Source organism: Ovis canadensis, chromosome 10 (assembly GCF_042477335.2).
Source record: "Ovis canadensis isolate MfBH-ARS-UI-01 breed Bighorn chromosome 10, ARS-UI_OviCan_v2, whole genome shotgun sequence".
In the NCBI taxonomy this organism is placed as follows: domain Eukaryota; kingdom Metazoa; phylum Chordata; class Mammalia; order Artiodactyla; family Bovidae; genus Ovis; species Ovis canadensis.
In genome coordinates, this window is record NC_091254.1 from 45267777 (window position 1) to 45283848 (window position 16072).

General features: G+C 55.3%; 2 protein-coding genes across 4 annotated transcripts in view; one reads left to right on the forward strand and one right to left on the reverse strand.

Annotated features, from left to right (window-relative positions):
* SLC7A1 (solute carrier family 7 member 1) overlaps nt 1–2934 on the forward strand; it is a 58027-nt gene extending 55093 nt beyond the window's left edge. For both annotated transcript variants that reach the window (XM_069601650.1, XM_069601651.1), the window contains exon 13: nt 889–2934. In XM_069601650.1, coding sequence (XP_069457751.1) covers nt 889–992 — 104 coding nt within the window. In that variant the 3' untranslated portion in view covers nt 993–2934. The remainder of the gene's footprint in view (nt 1–888) is intronic.
* An 8016-nt stretch (nt 2935–10950) lies between these two features.
* The window catches only part of MTUS2 (microtubule associated scaffold protein 2), a 368115-nt gene continuing 362993 nt past the window's right edge, over nt 10951–16072 (reverse strand). For both annotated transcript variants that reach the window (XM_069601648.1, XM_069601649.1), the window contains 2 exons: nt 12794–12891; nt 10951–11664 (listed from right to left, as the gene is read on the reverse strand). In XM_069601648.1, the coding sequence (XP_069457749.1) occupies nt 11451–11664; nt 12794–12891 (312 nt within the window). In that variant the 3' untranslated portion in view covers nt 10951–11450. The remainder of the gene's footprint in view (nt 11665–12793; nt 12892–16072) is intronic.

Genomic DNA, 16072 nt, shown 5'->3' on the forward strand with positions numbered 1-16072 from the left:
CCTAGACAGCACCGTCTAGACAGCCCCACCCTTGGCCCCCTGGGCTGCAGGGGCTGGCTGGGCCCGTGGGAGAACTAGAGGTCCCCCTTGGGGCCTGGCCCCGCTTTGTACCAACCATGGCCCCTCTGCCGGCCTCCAGCAGCCGAAGCAGCAGAAATGAACCCAGTAGCGCTGGGAGACTGGCCTGACCGGGCCATATCCCTGATGAGAGCAGTGGCCTTCAGGCTGAGTTATGGCCAAACCCCCCTGCCCCAGTGACTGAGGGGTAGGGAGGGTAGCTCCCTGTCTCCCTGCAGAGGTGGGGGACGCCTGCTTTTGAGCGCCCTGCACAAGCTCCTGGGCTCCAGGACTGCTCTCCCTTGTCACTGGCACACAGGTGGCCCCCCGCCAGGGTTGGGGGCGGTAGTTAGGGGCACAGATCTCCGGGTCCCACCACAGACCCCTATGGCCCCTGAAACTCACCGGAATGACTGAATTGGTGGGGTGCATGAATTCCCACGTGACCTGAGTGTCTAAGCCACTCATGGGAAAAACAGAAGCTATAACAGACAGCATGAGGAACGCAGGGAGCCTCTGCCCTTGGAAACCCAGCGCAACTTCTGGGGGGTCTGTCCTGGCCCCTCCAGCGGCTGCAGGGCAGCCGCCCTGCCAGGTGGGCAGTGGATGAGGCAGAGGCACCAGTGCCCCTCCAGGGGTCCCCACCCAGTGGCTTTCCAGGTGCGAGGCTGCCCAGAAAGACGCGCCTGCCTTTGCCAGGTGTAGAGGTGACCCTGTCGGAAGTCATGTGGGCTTCCTTGGGGGGCAGGCCTCCTGCAGAGGCCTCTCATGAGGCCTTGACCCCAGGGCCGCCTCCCGGACTCACACCCTGTCTCTGCCCTTGGCCCGCAGGCTTCTTCATTTACTTCGGCTATGGTCTCTGGCACAGTGAGGAGGCGACCCTGGCCGCCGACCCCACAAGGACTCCTGACGGTCACTTGGATCATTGCAAGTGACGCATGGTCCTGCCCCCGAGAGACCCCCGCAGCACCTCGCACCACCACCCCACCCAGCCAGTGCGCCCAGAGCCCAGAGCAGCCCACGTGTGGCCCGTGTCCCCGACCCCCCGGCAGCTCTCGGCGGGGCCACGTGACCAGGGCTGGGACTGGCCGCCACCTGCCTCCGAGCCTCCTCCGGGACAAGAACGGCAGCCCTTCTCCTCACCCGTCCGGCACCCCAGCTGCTGTGGCCTCGGGCAGAACGGTAGTCATCTCAGGAGCCCAGGCCTCCATCCCGGGGGTGCTGTGCTGGGTCTTGTCCTTGCCTTGGCCTAGCCCCAGACAGCCGTCCCGGTGCCAAGGTGTCTGTCCTCTGGCTGTGCCCATGCCCCACCCCAGCGGTTTAGTTTACTGAGACCATCTCCTGCTCGGCTGTCTGAGCTGCCTCCGGAGGGTCGCTGGACTGTGACCACCCCCTCCCTCCAGGCGGGGGACTTGGCCCGCACTCTGCACACTCCTGCCAGGGGACCAGGCTCCCCGCCGCCAGCCCTCCAGCAGGTCCCTGCTGCTGCTTCGGCCGAGTCCTGAGTAACTGGAACGTGACACTATTTCCGTAGGACATGCCTCAAAAGAGCGGAGCTTAGCTGAGTACTCCCCATGGTCCCGGCTCCTCGTGGGGTCCTGCCTGCTCTGCTGCTCGTGGGTCTCAAGGTTCCCCAGGCCAGTGTCCTCTCGTCCTGAGTGATGCACGGCCCCCCCTCACCCCCCAGCTGCCTCCGGCCCCTCACGTGTCTCGTCGTCATGTGGAGTCTTCCTGTCCCTTGGCTGTGAGTTGCCACGGAATCCAGCCGGCGCATAATGGTGATGTGGAAAGCGGCCGAGTCATTCCCTGAACTGTTCAGGGTGTGGGGGTCTGCCCACAGGGGACGGTGTGGGGTCCTGTGCCGTCCCTCTCGTGTGCTCTGTGTGTGTTAGATGCCGCAGGTTGGTGACCCTGGGCCCGGACCCCTGCCTCCGTGATGACCGCATGTACCTATGTACATGGCGCTCCCTGCTAAGGCCCCAGGGACACTCCTTGGAGGTGGGCCGTGCCTTCCTTCCCAAGAATGGAGTCAGGGGATGGAAGGGCCTGTGTTGGCGGGAGGTGAGGGGGGTGGCATTTCTGACTCCACACAAAATGTAAATGCTGCTTGTGAAGCTTAGCTCCCATTATCTTCCCCCTCTGCCCTTTTACACAAATCTGGTAGAAAGAAGCCTGATAAACTGATGGCTCTTGGCTTTTCTCCCTCTGCCCCAGAAAGTTCTTGGAGGAAAAAAAAAAAATGCAAGAATGAGTGAAGCAGGGTCGGCCCAGGTGGGTGAGGGCCCAGCCCCGCTTGCAGGCTCTGTCGTCCCCTCTGGTCACTCATGGGAGCTTTATTCACAGTCTCACTTGCGAATCTTCTAAAGTGGGGGCGAGAGCCCGAAGCTTGGGCTTCCAAAGAAAGGTATTTAGGTTTATGTAGCTGGTGCTGTACCATATTTTGATGAGTCTTAACTTATTTTGTTGAGGTTTTTTTGGTTGTCTGCTCTCTTCCTGGGGCCTGCTGGCCACCTGTCTGCTCAAATTGTCTGCTATTTCTCCACCGAGGCGGAGAGTGTGAGGGAACAAGGGTGTGCAGGAAAGGTGGCGGGTAGAGTTTCTCTCACTTATTTATTTCCGGCTGAAATTTCTGAGCCTGACCGCCCGCAGCAGACTCTGCACAGCTGACACTTGAGCCAGCTACACGCCTCGTCCTCCGGCCGGGAAGGTGTGTCTCAGCGTCTCACGGGCGGATGCGCCCCTCCTCTCCTGGAGCCAAGGGGCCATGCCGAAATGCCCCCCATTGGTATCAGAAGCCCCCACCCTCCACGCTGAGCCAGAGCCCCGTCCGAGGAAAGGATCCCTGGGTCGTTGGACGGGGTTCAGTGACCCGTGCTTTTGTGAAGAGAGGCTTTCATACCGTTGCCAGGGGTTTCCCCTTCTGTGCGGGGGCTGTGCTGCCAGGAGACTGAGCGGCGTCTGCAGACCCTGGCTCTATCACACCTACTCTGGGTTTGTAAAAACTCACCTGGCCCAAAATCCGGAGGAGGTGTAGGCCGGGGGCGGGGGGGGGGGGTGTGGTGGGGCGTGCAGGGGCCTGATTGCCCCCGAAAGGTTCCATCCCCATCCATGGGAGAAGTTGTTACCACAGCCTGCCTTCCTGTGCCTGAGATGGACACGCACACATACACACAGATACGAGATACACAGACAACATACGTACATACACAGACACACGTATACACAGAAACAACACATATATGTATATACACATACACACAGATATACACACACAGAAATGTCACACACACACAGAGACAACACACACACATACAGACATTACACACAGAGCCATAACATACACACATAAATAAACACACACAGGCAGAAAATAACCACTGGAAGTGCCCAACAGTCTCACATCTCAGCCCCACCCAGACTCAGTTTCAGGGCTTGGCTGTTATTTTCCAGAGACACCCCATGAGGGGGATGTGTCCTCGGGTCCCTGGGCACCAGCCCCAAACACTTGCATTGGAAAGACCCGCTTGTGGGGAGGAAGTGCCCCTTCCCACCACTTGTGGGCCCCTGCCTGCACGTGCATGACCTTGTGAAAACCCGGGGTCCCCCGGGCCCTGTGTGGGAGAGTGAGGGGCACAGTGTCTCTGAAGAATCAGCTGGGCCCATGGGTGGGGGAGATGTGAGCCCCTGGGTGGGGATGGGACCTTTCAGGAGCAATCAGGACCCTGCACGGCCCCCATCCCCCGCTGCCTACATCTCCTCCCTGATTTTGGGCCAGGTGGGTTTTTAGAAACCCAGAGGAGGTGTGATAGAGACTACTGCTCAGTTGATACAGTATCAGCATCACTTGCATCTCCCCACTTTGGGTTTTGTTGCATTGAGCCCTTTGGTCTCCATCAAGTGATCGACCACCTGGTCCCGTGGCGTTTGGACACTGCAGGTTGACTACAGCCTTGTGGGGGCTTCTCCACACACCCTGAGCCCCCTGGGGCCCCTGTCACTCCCTCCTGCCCCTTGGTCGCATTTGTTCTCACCGGGAGGGCTGCAAGCAGGAGCCTTGTGCTTGTGTTTGCTGCCTCGTACACGGGATGAGGGGGGTGGGAGTGGAGCCCAGGCTGGGCTAGGTCTCCTCCCTGCCACCCCCATGGCCGGGTGGGCACGGTGAGCTGACTGGGTCCTGCCTAGGATGGCGACTAGCCTGACATTGGAAGCAGATCCGTCAGCACAGCATGTGTGGACACAGCTCGTAAAGGGCCCGCCCTGTTGCAGGTGAGCCCACGGGTAGTCGGGGGCCTCGCTGCTGCAGAGAAGAGGCCTGGCCCCGTGCCAGGGGTGGACACCCCGCTTTGACACACTAAGAGTCGCTTGTTTCGTTGACCCCTGAGAACCACCCCTATGGAGACCAGAGGGAGCGGCTTCATGCCGGCCCGTGGACGGAGAGGTGGGGCTGTGGCATGTCCACGCAGGCATGTGAATTCAACTTCAGATGGAACTAAATATGTGTTGTATATAATTTTATGTATAATTTAAAATATATTAATATCTGCCTTGGTAATGAGAGTATTGTTACGTAAGGCTCCTTAGCGAGAGCGAGATGTACAGTTTATCAGACTCTTGTGGACTTTTTTGGGTGACAAAATGCTTTATTGATCCAGTGGTGCAAGAAGCTACAAACACTCCGTATCTCATCATCAGTTATGATGCCTAATGGGTGGTTAAGGCAAAAAAGAAAAAGAAAAAAGTCAACTGACCTTCCTGTTCATCACTACGATCCAGCCTTTCTGTGCCCATTGCTTCACTGGGTGGCAGTGCTCTTTCAAGAGGGAGTGGACCAGCCAGGAGTCTCGGGGCGCAGTTCTCAGGAGCCTCTCCTCCCCCAGGACCACCCTGTAACATGTCGAACTGCTGGCTGAACACTCCACCGTGAGACCTCGGCTTGAAGTCCAAATGAGATTTCTCAGGGTCAGGGAGCATGGCTGGGAAGAGGCATTCAGGCCTTGTTAAATTATTAACAAGGTATATATGATGTTGTGTTTCTTGATGACAAACTTTTTAAGTTTGGGACTTATTTTCCCATTGGAGAAGTTTATAATATCTATTTAAGATAAGTTTCCTGCTTACGTTGTGCCTTTAAGTGTGATAAGTCTAAGGAGCACACAGGGGTGACGGTCTCCACGAGGGTTGGTTTGTTGTCAAACCTGAAGGTGTGTGGGTTCTCCAGTGTACTTTTTCTTCTACTGAACATGGAGCCATTATTAAGAGGATTGTGTTTTTTATTATGTAAATTGTGTAATATTTTTTTGCTCGTTTGATGTTCTATTTTTCTAATAGTTTTCTTATAGTTTCTTATAATTGCAATACTAGATTTAGATTCTGACAGCTAACTGCAAATCAGATTGGCCTCTGCTGGTCCCCTTGCCGTCCCCCCCATTCCTCCCCCCACCCCACCCCGCATTTTTACTTTAAGGACGAAAGTAGAGGTTGTCCACTGCCTTTTAAAAATGTGAACCTATGCTCTGTATCCCAGTTTTGGTGGTACATTGATGCCATAATAGTTCACGTTGTAAAGTCAAACTTTGTTGGTACATCCTGTCATGCTTCAGCAAATCCTAATAAACTCCCATCTATGGCCCGGGTGTGCCCAGTGCGGTCTTAGGAATTCCGGCAGCTGTGGGAAGGGTGGTGAGGGGTTGGGGGGGGAGGTGTGTGGCTCAAAGAGTCCCAGTGCCTGGTCTTTGCTTCTTGAATCTCACAGCCGGATGTCGCGTTGCCTCACAGCTGGGGGGTGGGGGTCGGAATCCACAGCCCAGGGGGGCCCCTGGATCATCTCCCCAACTGCCCACTCTTCCCAGGTCGCCTCGGGTTTGGGGCCCACAGGTCTCCCCGCCAACCAGATGGTGGGGGATGAGGCTGCTGTGTGCAGAACGACGTCACATCAAGTGCAGCAACCCCCTCCCCCACCTGTGCCCAGAACCCCTCGGCCTCGCACTGCCCTCCACCTCCCCCATACACACCCGTCGTCGGGTGTGACATGCTCGCAGGACAGGGGTGGAAGTCAGGGTGTGTGGCTGTTATAACCCTCGAGCGCTCACCATCACCCCCTTCCTCGGCCCCACTTGAGAAAGGAGGCGTTTTTCTGCACTAGAGGTGAGTTCAGTCGAGTGCCCAATTCTCAGACCCCGAGGCGCGGTGTGATCCCGGCAGGAAGATGCGTAGTGAAGTTTCCTCACTAATAGGGCAGGGGGCTGCTGCTACAGGCCCCGCCCCGCCCCGCCCCGCCCCGCCTCCGTGCGCCCACCATCAAAAGCGAGGACCACCGGTGGGCCACGCGGCGCGCCACTCGCCTGGGTTGGACGGCAGGAACACGCTCAGGCGGGGCGCCCCTACTTGCCTCCCCAAGCCAGCACCCCCACCACCGCCCCCCCCCCGACCCAGGGCCATCTGTGCCCTGTGCCGTCTTGCAGGCACCGCCGAACCCCAGCCCTTGACATCTGGGCGGGCTGACTGCCCCCAAGAGCCCGGACCTGGGGGCGACCTGGCCGGGTCCACGCGTGGAGCGCCCCCTCAGCCCGGAGAGGCGGGTGCCGCGGCGCCACGCCGCCACCTAGAGACCGGCGCCTGGAGAGCCCCCACCAGGCTCCCGGCCGTCTCCCAGGAAACCCCGAAGGGTTTCTGAAGCCACTCACGTCTGGAGGCCGGGGGTTGGGCAGTCACCTGGAGCGTCTGGTGAGTCAGAGGCTGCCCCCGACAGCGCGGCCTCCGCGGTGGGGAGGAATCGCGTGGATTCCTTCAGGACTGCTCAGCCACCAGGCGGCCAGGACGGCGGGGACCTCCATCAGGGGGAGGTAAGCTTGTACATCAAGCCATAAATGCGATGGGAGCAAGGCTTAGGGAATAAAGCAGGCAGCGTGTCTGTTGATGCAGCCAGTCTCTGGCCTACTTAACATCCATCTGGGACTGCGAGGCAGTAGGGGTGTGAGGGGGCAGTGGCGGACAGAGAGAAGGTACGGGGTCGGACTTTGACACTTCTCCCTGAATCCCTGCGGTTGCTTCTTGAGCGCCTGCTGATGCGCTATGCTGCGCAGATTTGGGTGCAGTTAAACCGATCAGCAGCAGCTAAGCCCGTGGGAGGGGGAGGGGCCCACTTAGACAACTCTCTATATCCCGCGTGATGCGTGCGCTGGGAAACCCAGACACGGTAAGGGGGGCAACTTCACCTGTTCATCCCTCAGGCTGAGGGGGCAAAAAACCAAGCTGGTAGGTCAAGACACCCCAGGTGTCCTGCTTTTGTTTATAGAGAAGTTCCAGAGAAGGAGACCGGTTCCAAAGCGGAAAAAAATGAAAAAGTATTTAGCAAACAAGTGAATTAGCTCTAGCCTCTGGCTATGTTTTTTGAGCATTTGACCCAGATTCACCACCCTCTCCCCCACTGTGGGCAAGGCTCTGCCTCTTGCTTGACAGGAAGGCTGTCCCATCCACCAACTCCCCCCACCCAAGAGCCCCCTCCCTGGCCCCACTACTGGGTTTGTTCTCAGATGCATCCATGGCATAACAGCCTTCACCTCCAGCAGCAGGGGAGACGCATTCGCCCCGGTTCTACCCAAGCCTCACCCTCCTCACTCCTCCCCGCCTCACAGGCAGTGGGGGAGCCACCGTGGACTCCCAGAGACCACAGAGCGGGGACTGAGTGGTTGACTTCGAAGGTCTCTCGACTGCTGCCTGGCAACCGTGGGGGACACGATTCTCCATTGCCAGGAGGCCGTTCCACCTTTGGTTCCTCCTCGGGGCCCTGGGCCAGGCGCCAGCGTCCCTTTGCTAAGTGGCAGTACTGATGCATGGTGGGGGGAAAGATAATGCAGGGTGGTTCTGATTAAAGCGGTGGCAGGAGGCGCCAAAAGACATAAACAGGTTGGGATGTGTTGATGAGTAAATCATTAATTGGCAGCCGTCACCAATATCTGGAGGCATGAGTGACCTGGGGGGTCCTGGGAAGGTGTTGGCAGGTCCAGAGTAACTCAGGGGCCTTTATCACCTGCCAAGGGGCTCCTGGTCAGCAGCAGCTTGGGGGAACAGACTGACTGGAGTCTCCCCGTGGCCCCTGGTGCCCCTACCAACTGGCTGCAGTCCAGCCTGAAAGGCCATCTTAACGGGGTGGGAGGGGGCGAATGCTTTCAGGTTAAAGGAGTGTCCTGGCTCATTGCTGTTCGGGGTCCTGTGAACCCCACAGGCATGAGAGAGCACGTGACAAGGAAGTGCTGTGACCACAGCCCCCCTGCTAGGAGCCAGTGGCCCCCTGGCCACTCTGAGAGAAATCTGTGACCACCCAGATACAAAGTGGCCAAGCCCACTTGGGGCAGAAAGTCAGGTCAGCATCTGAATTTGAAGTTGATGGTGAGGGGCTTGTACTTGATGTCTTGTGTCCTTTTTCTGATGGTCTCCGGTCCAACCTGGCCACCTCAAGACAAGGAGCAGAGCCACCGAGCCCCCAAAGCTCGGGGGAAGACTGCTGAAAGTCCCGGGCTATAAGCTGGGCGCAGGGACCCTGCTGAGCTGGGGCAGACGGGTCTCAAGATTCAGTGATGACCAGCTGACCCTGGCGCGCACACAGAGGGAACCTGGCCTTCAGGCCTCCCTGCCCCCTCCTGACCTCCTGAAGCCCGAGGGGGGCCAGGGCAATGGTCACATCAAGTGCGTATCACAGAAGGTCCCTCAAGTTCATTTTAATATGCTTCAAACACAAATAATGCAACAGAGAAACCGCGGGGGCCAGAAAAGGAACGAGTGGCCCCCTTCAGACGGCCACCAAGTATGCCGGCTCCGCGGCCTGTCCGCTGCTCTGACACCCAGCCGGAACCTCGCAGGGCGTGTGGTGGGCTGGGGGCGGGCAGGGCACCAACAGCGTCCCACACACCAAGGAGAGGTTGGTGAGGTTGGGTGGGTTTGAGACAGGTGGGGAGGCTGTAGCATTTCTCTATGGAAACAGCTCCAGCCTGGGAGGTGGACACCAGAGAGACAGAGGTCCAAGTCCTAACAGTGTTGGGAGTGGGGAGGAGAGAGGCGACGGTGGGGGGTGGGGGGCGCTGCGGCCCCTAGAATTTGGGGATAGGAGCCTTATATGATGGGCGTCCATGACAAGGAAAGGAAGCCAGGGCATTGCGGGAATTAGCTCGGGTACCCAAGGTCAGGGATGGTTAGAGCCACGCTCTAGTCACCTAGTGGGGGATTACTTGGTTCTAACACCACTACAACTGTGACTGCAACAGGCTAACACACCAGACCACATTCTAACGCAACACTGACATCTGTATTGCTGGGTGACTGCATTTAGCAGGTGCCGTTATGGAAGCAGTTCCTAGTTCGGAGGGCTGAGCTACTGTGTCTGCAGGTGGTGCCTACTAAAAGAATACATATTCGTGTATTTTAGTCAACGTGGCATCATCTACTCTAACGGGATGCCCAACTCAACATCACAGCATCATGCAGACCCACTAAACGGAAAAATAAATGTTTCTTCATTGGGTATCTCCTGTCTATGTCCCCAGGATGGGCAAAAACCTGGAGGTTTGCTAGAAATGAGATGTATGGGAGGCCAGGAAGCCCAAGCTTGCCTCATGCAAGGAACACAGACCAGGTCTGTCTTCATGCCAGCCACATATGCCATGAGCAGGCAGGGGCTCTGGGCCACGGGACCCCTTTCTTGAGCCGTTTCTTTCCTGCTCTGTGACTCTGGCCCCACAAAGCGTATCTACGTAAGTCTGCCTATCTCGGGTTTGCTCAGCATCAGTCTTGTGCTCAGGACCACTTTGAGGGGCCTTGGGGAGAAAAGTACAGGGTCTTCGTCACAAACAGTAAAGACATCGTTATCATCACTGTATAAATGGCTGAAACTACTTTGCGTGTTATGCTTCTAATGGTCCACAGCACTACAGGAATCTCTCCCCCATTCTAATCCATTTAGGAGACAAATGCCAGTCCAGAAGCCTGTGACCACCGGCTGGCTGTTTCCTGGGGCTCCTCTCTTTGGAAGAACCTCCTGGGCCAAAGACGGTTGGTGACCTCTCTCAGCTGTGGTATAGCTTGACCATCTAGCAGAAAAAGACACCTGGGTTTCTGGGAGGTCATGCAGTGATCTAGCACAACCAGGAACTGATCCCCACAGGACAAAAGAACTGGTTTCCTGGAAGCCCCTGTTAGAACCCCTGAGCTGCTCAATGTACAAGAATGAGGTTGGATTACAGAACCTAACTGAAAGGGGGGCAATGAAATAGGGCTGAGGGTCGTATTTTGGTGGGTTGACCACTTACAGCATCACATCAAACAGGACGCCAGAGCACACTCTTCTCCTCTACGCTTAGTCAGAATACAGACTCTATCAGCAGTTTTCCTTCTTGAGGATGCAGCGGGAAGAGTCTTGGCCAACTCCAAGGCCATTCTCACCCTCATTCTCTAAGGTCATGTGCTTCCATATTTTCCCAAGGATGCAATAGCTGAATGATGGATTCCAAGATGCCATTTAGGAAAAAAGCAAAACTTGTGTTTACAAGACTATAGCCGATCCACTGGTCATGAGTTAACATCTGCAAAACCGCTCATCCCCCTCAGGGTTTCTCACTGCTGCCCCTTATCCACTCAGGACAGGAATGTCAATAATTAAAATCTGTGGATGGAGTAATAGTGACCTCATGTCATGTTGACTAAGAAGCTGATTGTTTCAAAGGTAGTTACCCGACGAATGGCTGGTGTTTGTGTTAAACAGAGTACCACGTGGTGGTAGGTCGAAAGGCGCTTCTTCTCTGTATCTTTTTTTTTTTTTTCCTTTTTCTATTTTGGGTAGAAATATTCCTGGGAAGGTAGATAGAAATGCATTTTCATTTCCCAATAATTCTTAGGCACGAGTTAGAAAACTGCTGACCGTCACCAAAATACGTCAGCACTTCATGTTATAAAAAAATGCAATTCAGAACCGCTGCATGTGTATATACGTGTATCTAAATATACACACATACCGGTGCAGTACACAAGGATTATTCAATGGATAGTCAAAACTGAGCTGTTTGTTAACTAACCTGAAATTCTGCAGTGAAAGTTCATTGCTCAAGGACAACTGGCGTTTCCTTCTTTTGGCTCTGACTACGGCCAAACGTTTGCACATGAGACACTACCATTTACACGTTCCTAAGTGCCCGTCCCGGGACAGTTCTACACACGAGGGTTAGGAGAGGGCTTGGCCTGGGGTGCGGCTATGCAGCGGCTGGGCATGCGCGCATGAAAGCCCGCGACGAAGCGACTGGGCATGCGCGCGGGGCCAGGCGGGCCGGCACGCGGCGGTCACCACTCCCCACTGGTGGGAACCCTCATGGACCCGGCGCCGCAGCTCGGCCCGCAGCGTGGTGGCGTCATCTGGGCGTCATGCTGACTCTGGCGGGAGAGGAGGGCCCGGAGGAGGAGCTGCGGTACACAGGGGATGTGGGGGACAGTTTAATGGGGCTGGTCGGGTCCCCGGTTTGGAGCTTCCATAGCAGCTCTTCATTGGTCCGGCTCAGCCTCTTCTTCTCCTGCGTTTCTTTCTCCACATATTCCTGGAGGTTCGCGTTCTCCTCCGACAGCTGTCTGCATGGGGGTGGGGTGGGGTGGGGGAGGGGACAAGCAACAGTTAGAGTAGCAATGGCAGAGAAGACGCTGAGCCCGAGGTCGGCCGGGCCCAGGGGCGCACAGGGAACAGGGTGTGTGGTGGGTTCCTGTGGACCTCAGGGATCAAGCCCAGGGGTTGAAACACAATCACCACCTGTCCCACCCACACAATCCTCTCCCAGAGTCTCTCTGCCAACACCTGATTTCGCCTACAGTCCCTCTGCCCTGGGTCAGGGGAGGCGCTGGTGGCCAGTGGACAGAGCAAAAGCTGCAGGTGGTGTGGGGGACACTGAGCCATAAGGACAGCCCCGGGAAGTCAGTGGTGCCGATGGCCTCTGCAGCCTGCCCTCACCCTGGGCCTCCCTGGCAGCAGTCAGCTTGCACTGCAACCTTCTGGGCAGTGCATCTGGTCGCCTGCTGGAGTTGGAGCCCTAGGATGGGGCCAGAGCGGTCCCTTCTCCAGTGCTCGGCACCCAGCCTGGGGCCTGGCCTGTAACAGATGCTCCATGGGTGTCTGCGGCTGATGCACGCCAAGTAGAAAGGAACCCGATGTGTTTTGTGCCTCTGTCGTCACTGCAGCCGGGTTGCTGCTCCTCCCTTCCTGGAAGTCGGAGCCTCGGAGCAGGTTAGGAGCACGGAGATGGAAGTGGCTGCATGGTCCGGTCCCTCCCTGCTGCCCTCCAGCCGGGGCAGCTCCCCTCTGCCATTGGCTGAGCGCCGGGGCAGCAGCTGGGCACTGCTGGAGCCCAGGGTCGGCTGGCTCACATGGTTGTTTTCTTTAGCCTGGAACTCCCAGCGGGCAGCCCTTCCAAAACCTCCTCCACAATCCCCACCACTCCTGCCCCTGCCCCTGCCAGCTATGCCACACACTTTATCCCACCCAACTCCTTTCCACCAAGGAGGGTGCTTCGTGCAGCCAGGGCATTGGCTGGGTGCTCAGAGCAGTGTGTTCTATGCTTTCTTCCACGTGGGGAGCGCCGAGAGCCTGCGTGGGGAAGCCTTGGGGCTCGGAGGAGCAAGGACAAAAGCAGAGCCCTCCAAGGTCAGGAGCAAAGCCATTCTGTCTGGGACACGTGCTTCTGAGGCTCCATCACCCAGGTCCACCTACCTTGTGACCACGGTGTTCTGGTCGATCCTGGCCTTGAGGTCTTCGTTCTGCTGCTGGAGAACTTGGATCTTCTCTTCCAGGATGATGTTCTTTTCTGCCTATAAAAGATGGAGTGTCAAGAGCTCCGCAGCCAGGCCCTGGGGGAGACGACAGACCAGTGCCCTTGGCTTCCGGGCTTTGGAGGATTATCTAAAACAGTGTTTTTCAAACTGCAATTTGCAATGCATTGGCTATAAAACCAGGCTAGAGGGACATGACCAGCATTGCTTTTTTAAACAAAAGAAAACAATAAAAAATACCAGAGTGCACTGTAAAAGTACTGTTTTATATATATATACGTATATCTTTCTTATATATATGTAGGTATATAATATGTCTGTGTGTATATATCGGTATATATTATGAATTATGGGGCTTCCCAGGTGGTGCTAATGGTAAAGAACCTGCCTGCAGTGTAGGAGACCCGGGTTCGATCCCTGGGTCCGGAAGATCTGGAGAAGGACATGGCAAGCCACTCCAGTATTCTTGCTTGGAGAAACCTATGGACAGAGGAGCCTGGCGGGCTACACAGTCCATGGGGTCGCAAAGACTTGAACACAACTGAAGCAACTTAGCATGCATGCATTTCCTGGGAACAAAGATGAGGTGGGCGTGGGAGCCTTGCTGAAGAGCTGGCTAAAGCCCAGTCCTTCCACTCTGATACCTCAGCCCGATGCACAGAGGGGTGGTGGTTTTCCTTAACTACCCTACGCAGGAGTTCTTCATAGTCTTTTCAAAAAAGTTTCTCAGTTCATCTTAGAATGGAGCTCGACTTCAGCTAGGTCTCAGGCCGTGGGGACACACGGACAGAGAGCGGGCATTAAGTCTCAAAGGAATAACCACCATGGAGGAGGATGTTATTTTCTGTTCTTGTGCAGAGCTGGCTTGAGCTGCACGTTCCTGGCTGCCGAGAGCCTCAGGAGGGAAAGTGTGTCCACATTATTGATATTTTCATCCCTCCATTAATTCAGAATGTCATGTTGTACATACAGGTACTGCCAGAGGTGCCAGTGCAGGGCGGAGGACCCGACAGGGAGAACCAGGGGATCCACCAGCCAAACTGGACCTGGCGGGTGCTCATGGCTCATCTCTGACAATGGCAGGGGCATGGAGACACTCACTATGAGAAGTGTATTCTACACAGGAATCCAATATAGGCACGCACATAAATTGTGTAGATGTAATTCACTATGCATGTGGTGCTAGGCTGCTTCAGTTGTGTCCAACTCTTCGCGAACCTATGAACCACAGCCTGCCAGGCTCCTCTATCCATGGAATTCCCCAGGGAAGAATACTGGAGTGGGTTGCCATTTAATTCTCCAGGGGATCTTTCCTGATCCAGGGGATGTAATGTGGGTGTCCTGTATTGCAGGGAGATTCTTTACCATCTGACCACCAAGGAAGCCCTCCTAGGAAATGGGAAGTGATGCAATCAACTCTCCTGCCCCCCACCCCCACCCCTGCCTGGAACGGTTTCTGGAATGAGAACTCTTGCATGCCCACAGAGTGCCTCAGTTCAGTTCAGTCACTCAGTCATGTCCGACTCTTTGCAACCCCATGAATCGCAGCACTCCAGGCCTCCCTGTCCATCACCAACTCCTGGAGGTCACTCAGACTCACGGCCATCGAGTCAGTGATGCCATCCAGCCATCTCATCCTCTGTCATCCCCTTCTCATCCTGCCCCCAATGCCTCCCAGCATCAGAGTCTTTTCCAATGGGTCAACTCTTCACATGAGGTGGCCAAAGTACTGGAGTTTCAGCTTTAGCATCATTCCTTCCAAAGAAATCCCAGGGTGGATCTCCTTCAGAATGGACTGGTTGGATCTCCTTGCAGTCCAAGGGACTCTCAAGAGTCTTCTCCAACACCACACTTCAAAAGCATCAGTTCTTCGGTGCTCAGCCTTCTTCACAGTCGAACTCTCACATCCATACATGACCACAGGAAAAACCATAGCCTTGACTAGACGGACCTTAGTCGGCAAAGTAATGTCTCTGCTTTTGAATATGCTATCTGGGTTGGTCATAACTTTTCTTCCAAGGAGTGAGCGTCTTTTAATTTCATGGCTGCAGTCACCATCTGCAGTGATTTTGGAGCCCCCAAAAATAAAGTCTGACACTGTTTCCCCATCTATTTCCCATGAAGTGATGGGACCGGATGCCATGATCTTCGTTTTCTGAATGTTGAGCTTTAAGCCAACTTTTTCACTCTCCACTTTCACTTTCAAGAGGCTTTTTAGTTCCTCTTCACTTTTTGCCATAAGGGTGATGTCATCTGCATATCAGCAGGGCTAAAAACAGCCTGATAAACCCAGAGGCTGCTGGTTGACCAGATAAGGATGCAGACAGTCCAGCCTGGAGGAGGAGGGCTGCAGGGCTGAGAGGGGCAGGGCTCTGTCCACTTCAGCTGTCCCCACTGGCCTTAGCTTTGGCCTAGCTGGAAAGCTGAGCTGCTGGATGGTCCCAGGATACCAGCATCACCCAGGATGCTATAATGGGCACTCACAGCCCCATCTGCTCCCATACTACTGCTACTGCTACTGCTAAGTCGCTTCAGTTGTGTCCAACTCTCTGCGACCCCATAGATGGCAACCCAACAGGCTCCCCCGTTCCTGGGATTCTCCAGGCAAGAATATTGGAGTAGGTTGCCATTTCTTTCTCCAAAGCATGAAAGTGAAAAATGAAAGTGAAGTCACTCAGTCGTGTCCGACTCTTCATGACCCCATGGACTGCAGCCCACCATGCTCCTCCATCCATGGGATTTTCCAGGCAAGAGTACTGGAGTGGGGTGCCATTGCCTTCTCCGGCTCCCATCCTAACGGACAAGCATCTGTGCAGCTAGAGAAGCGCAGAGAAGGATGGTCCTAGATCAGCAGAGCGGACGTGATGACTGAATGCAACAGGTGGTCAGGGACCAGCTCCTGGTTTTGATAAACCAGCTGCCAGGACATTTATAAGACATGCAGAGAACTTTAAAAGTTAGAGGAGATGATCAGTTACTGAGATGGTGAGTTGAAGATGTGCTAACTGAAAAGAAGCAGGATGCAAAACCCGTGTGTGTGTGTGTGTGTGTGCGCACAATCTGTTTATTGGGGTGTGTACACTTGTATGGAGGAAAGCCTCCAGAAAGTGTTAACAGTGGTAGAAATATGGCATTTTAATCTCCTTATTTTTATCTTATAATTACCTATAGTGCACATATTTTCCTTTTATAGTATCAAAAATTTAAAAATAATGATAAG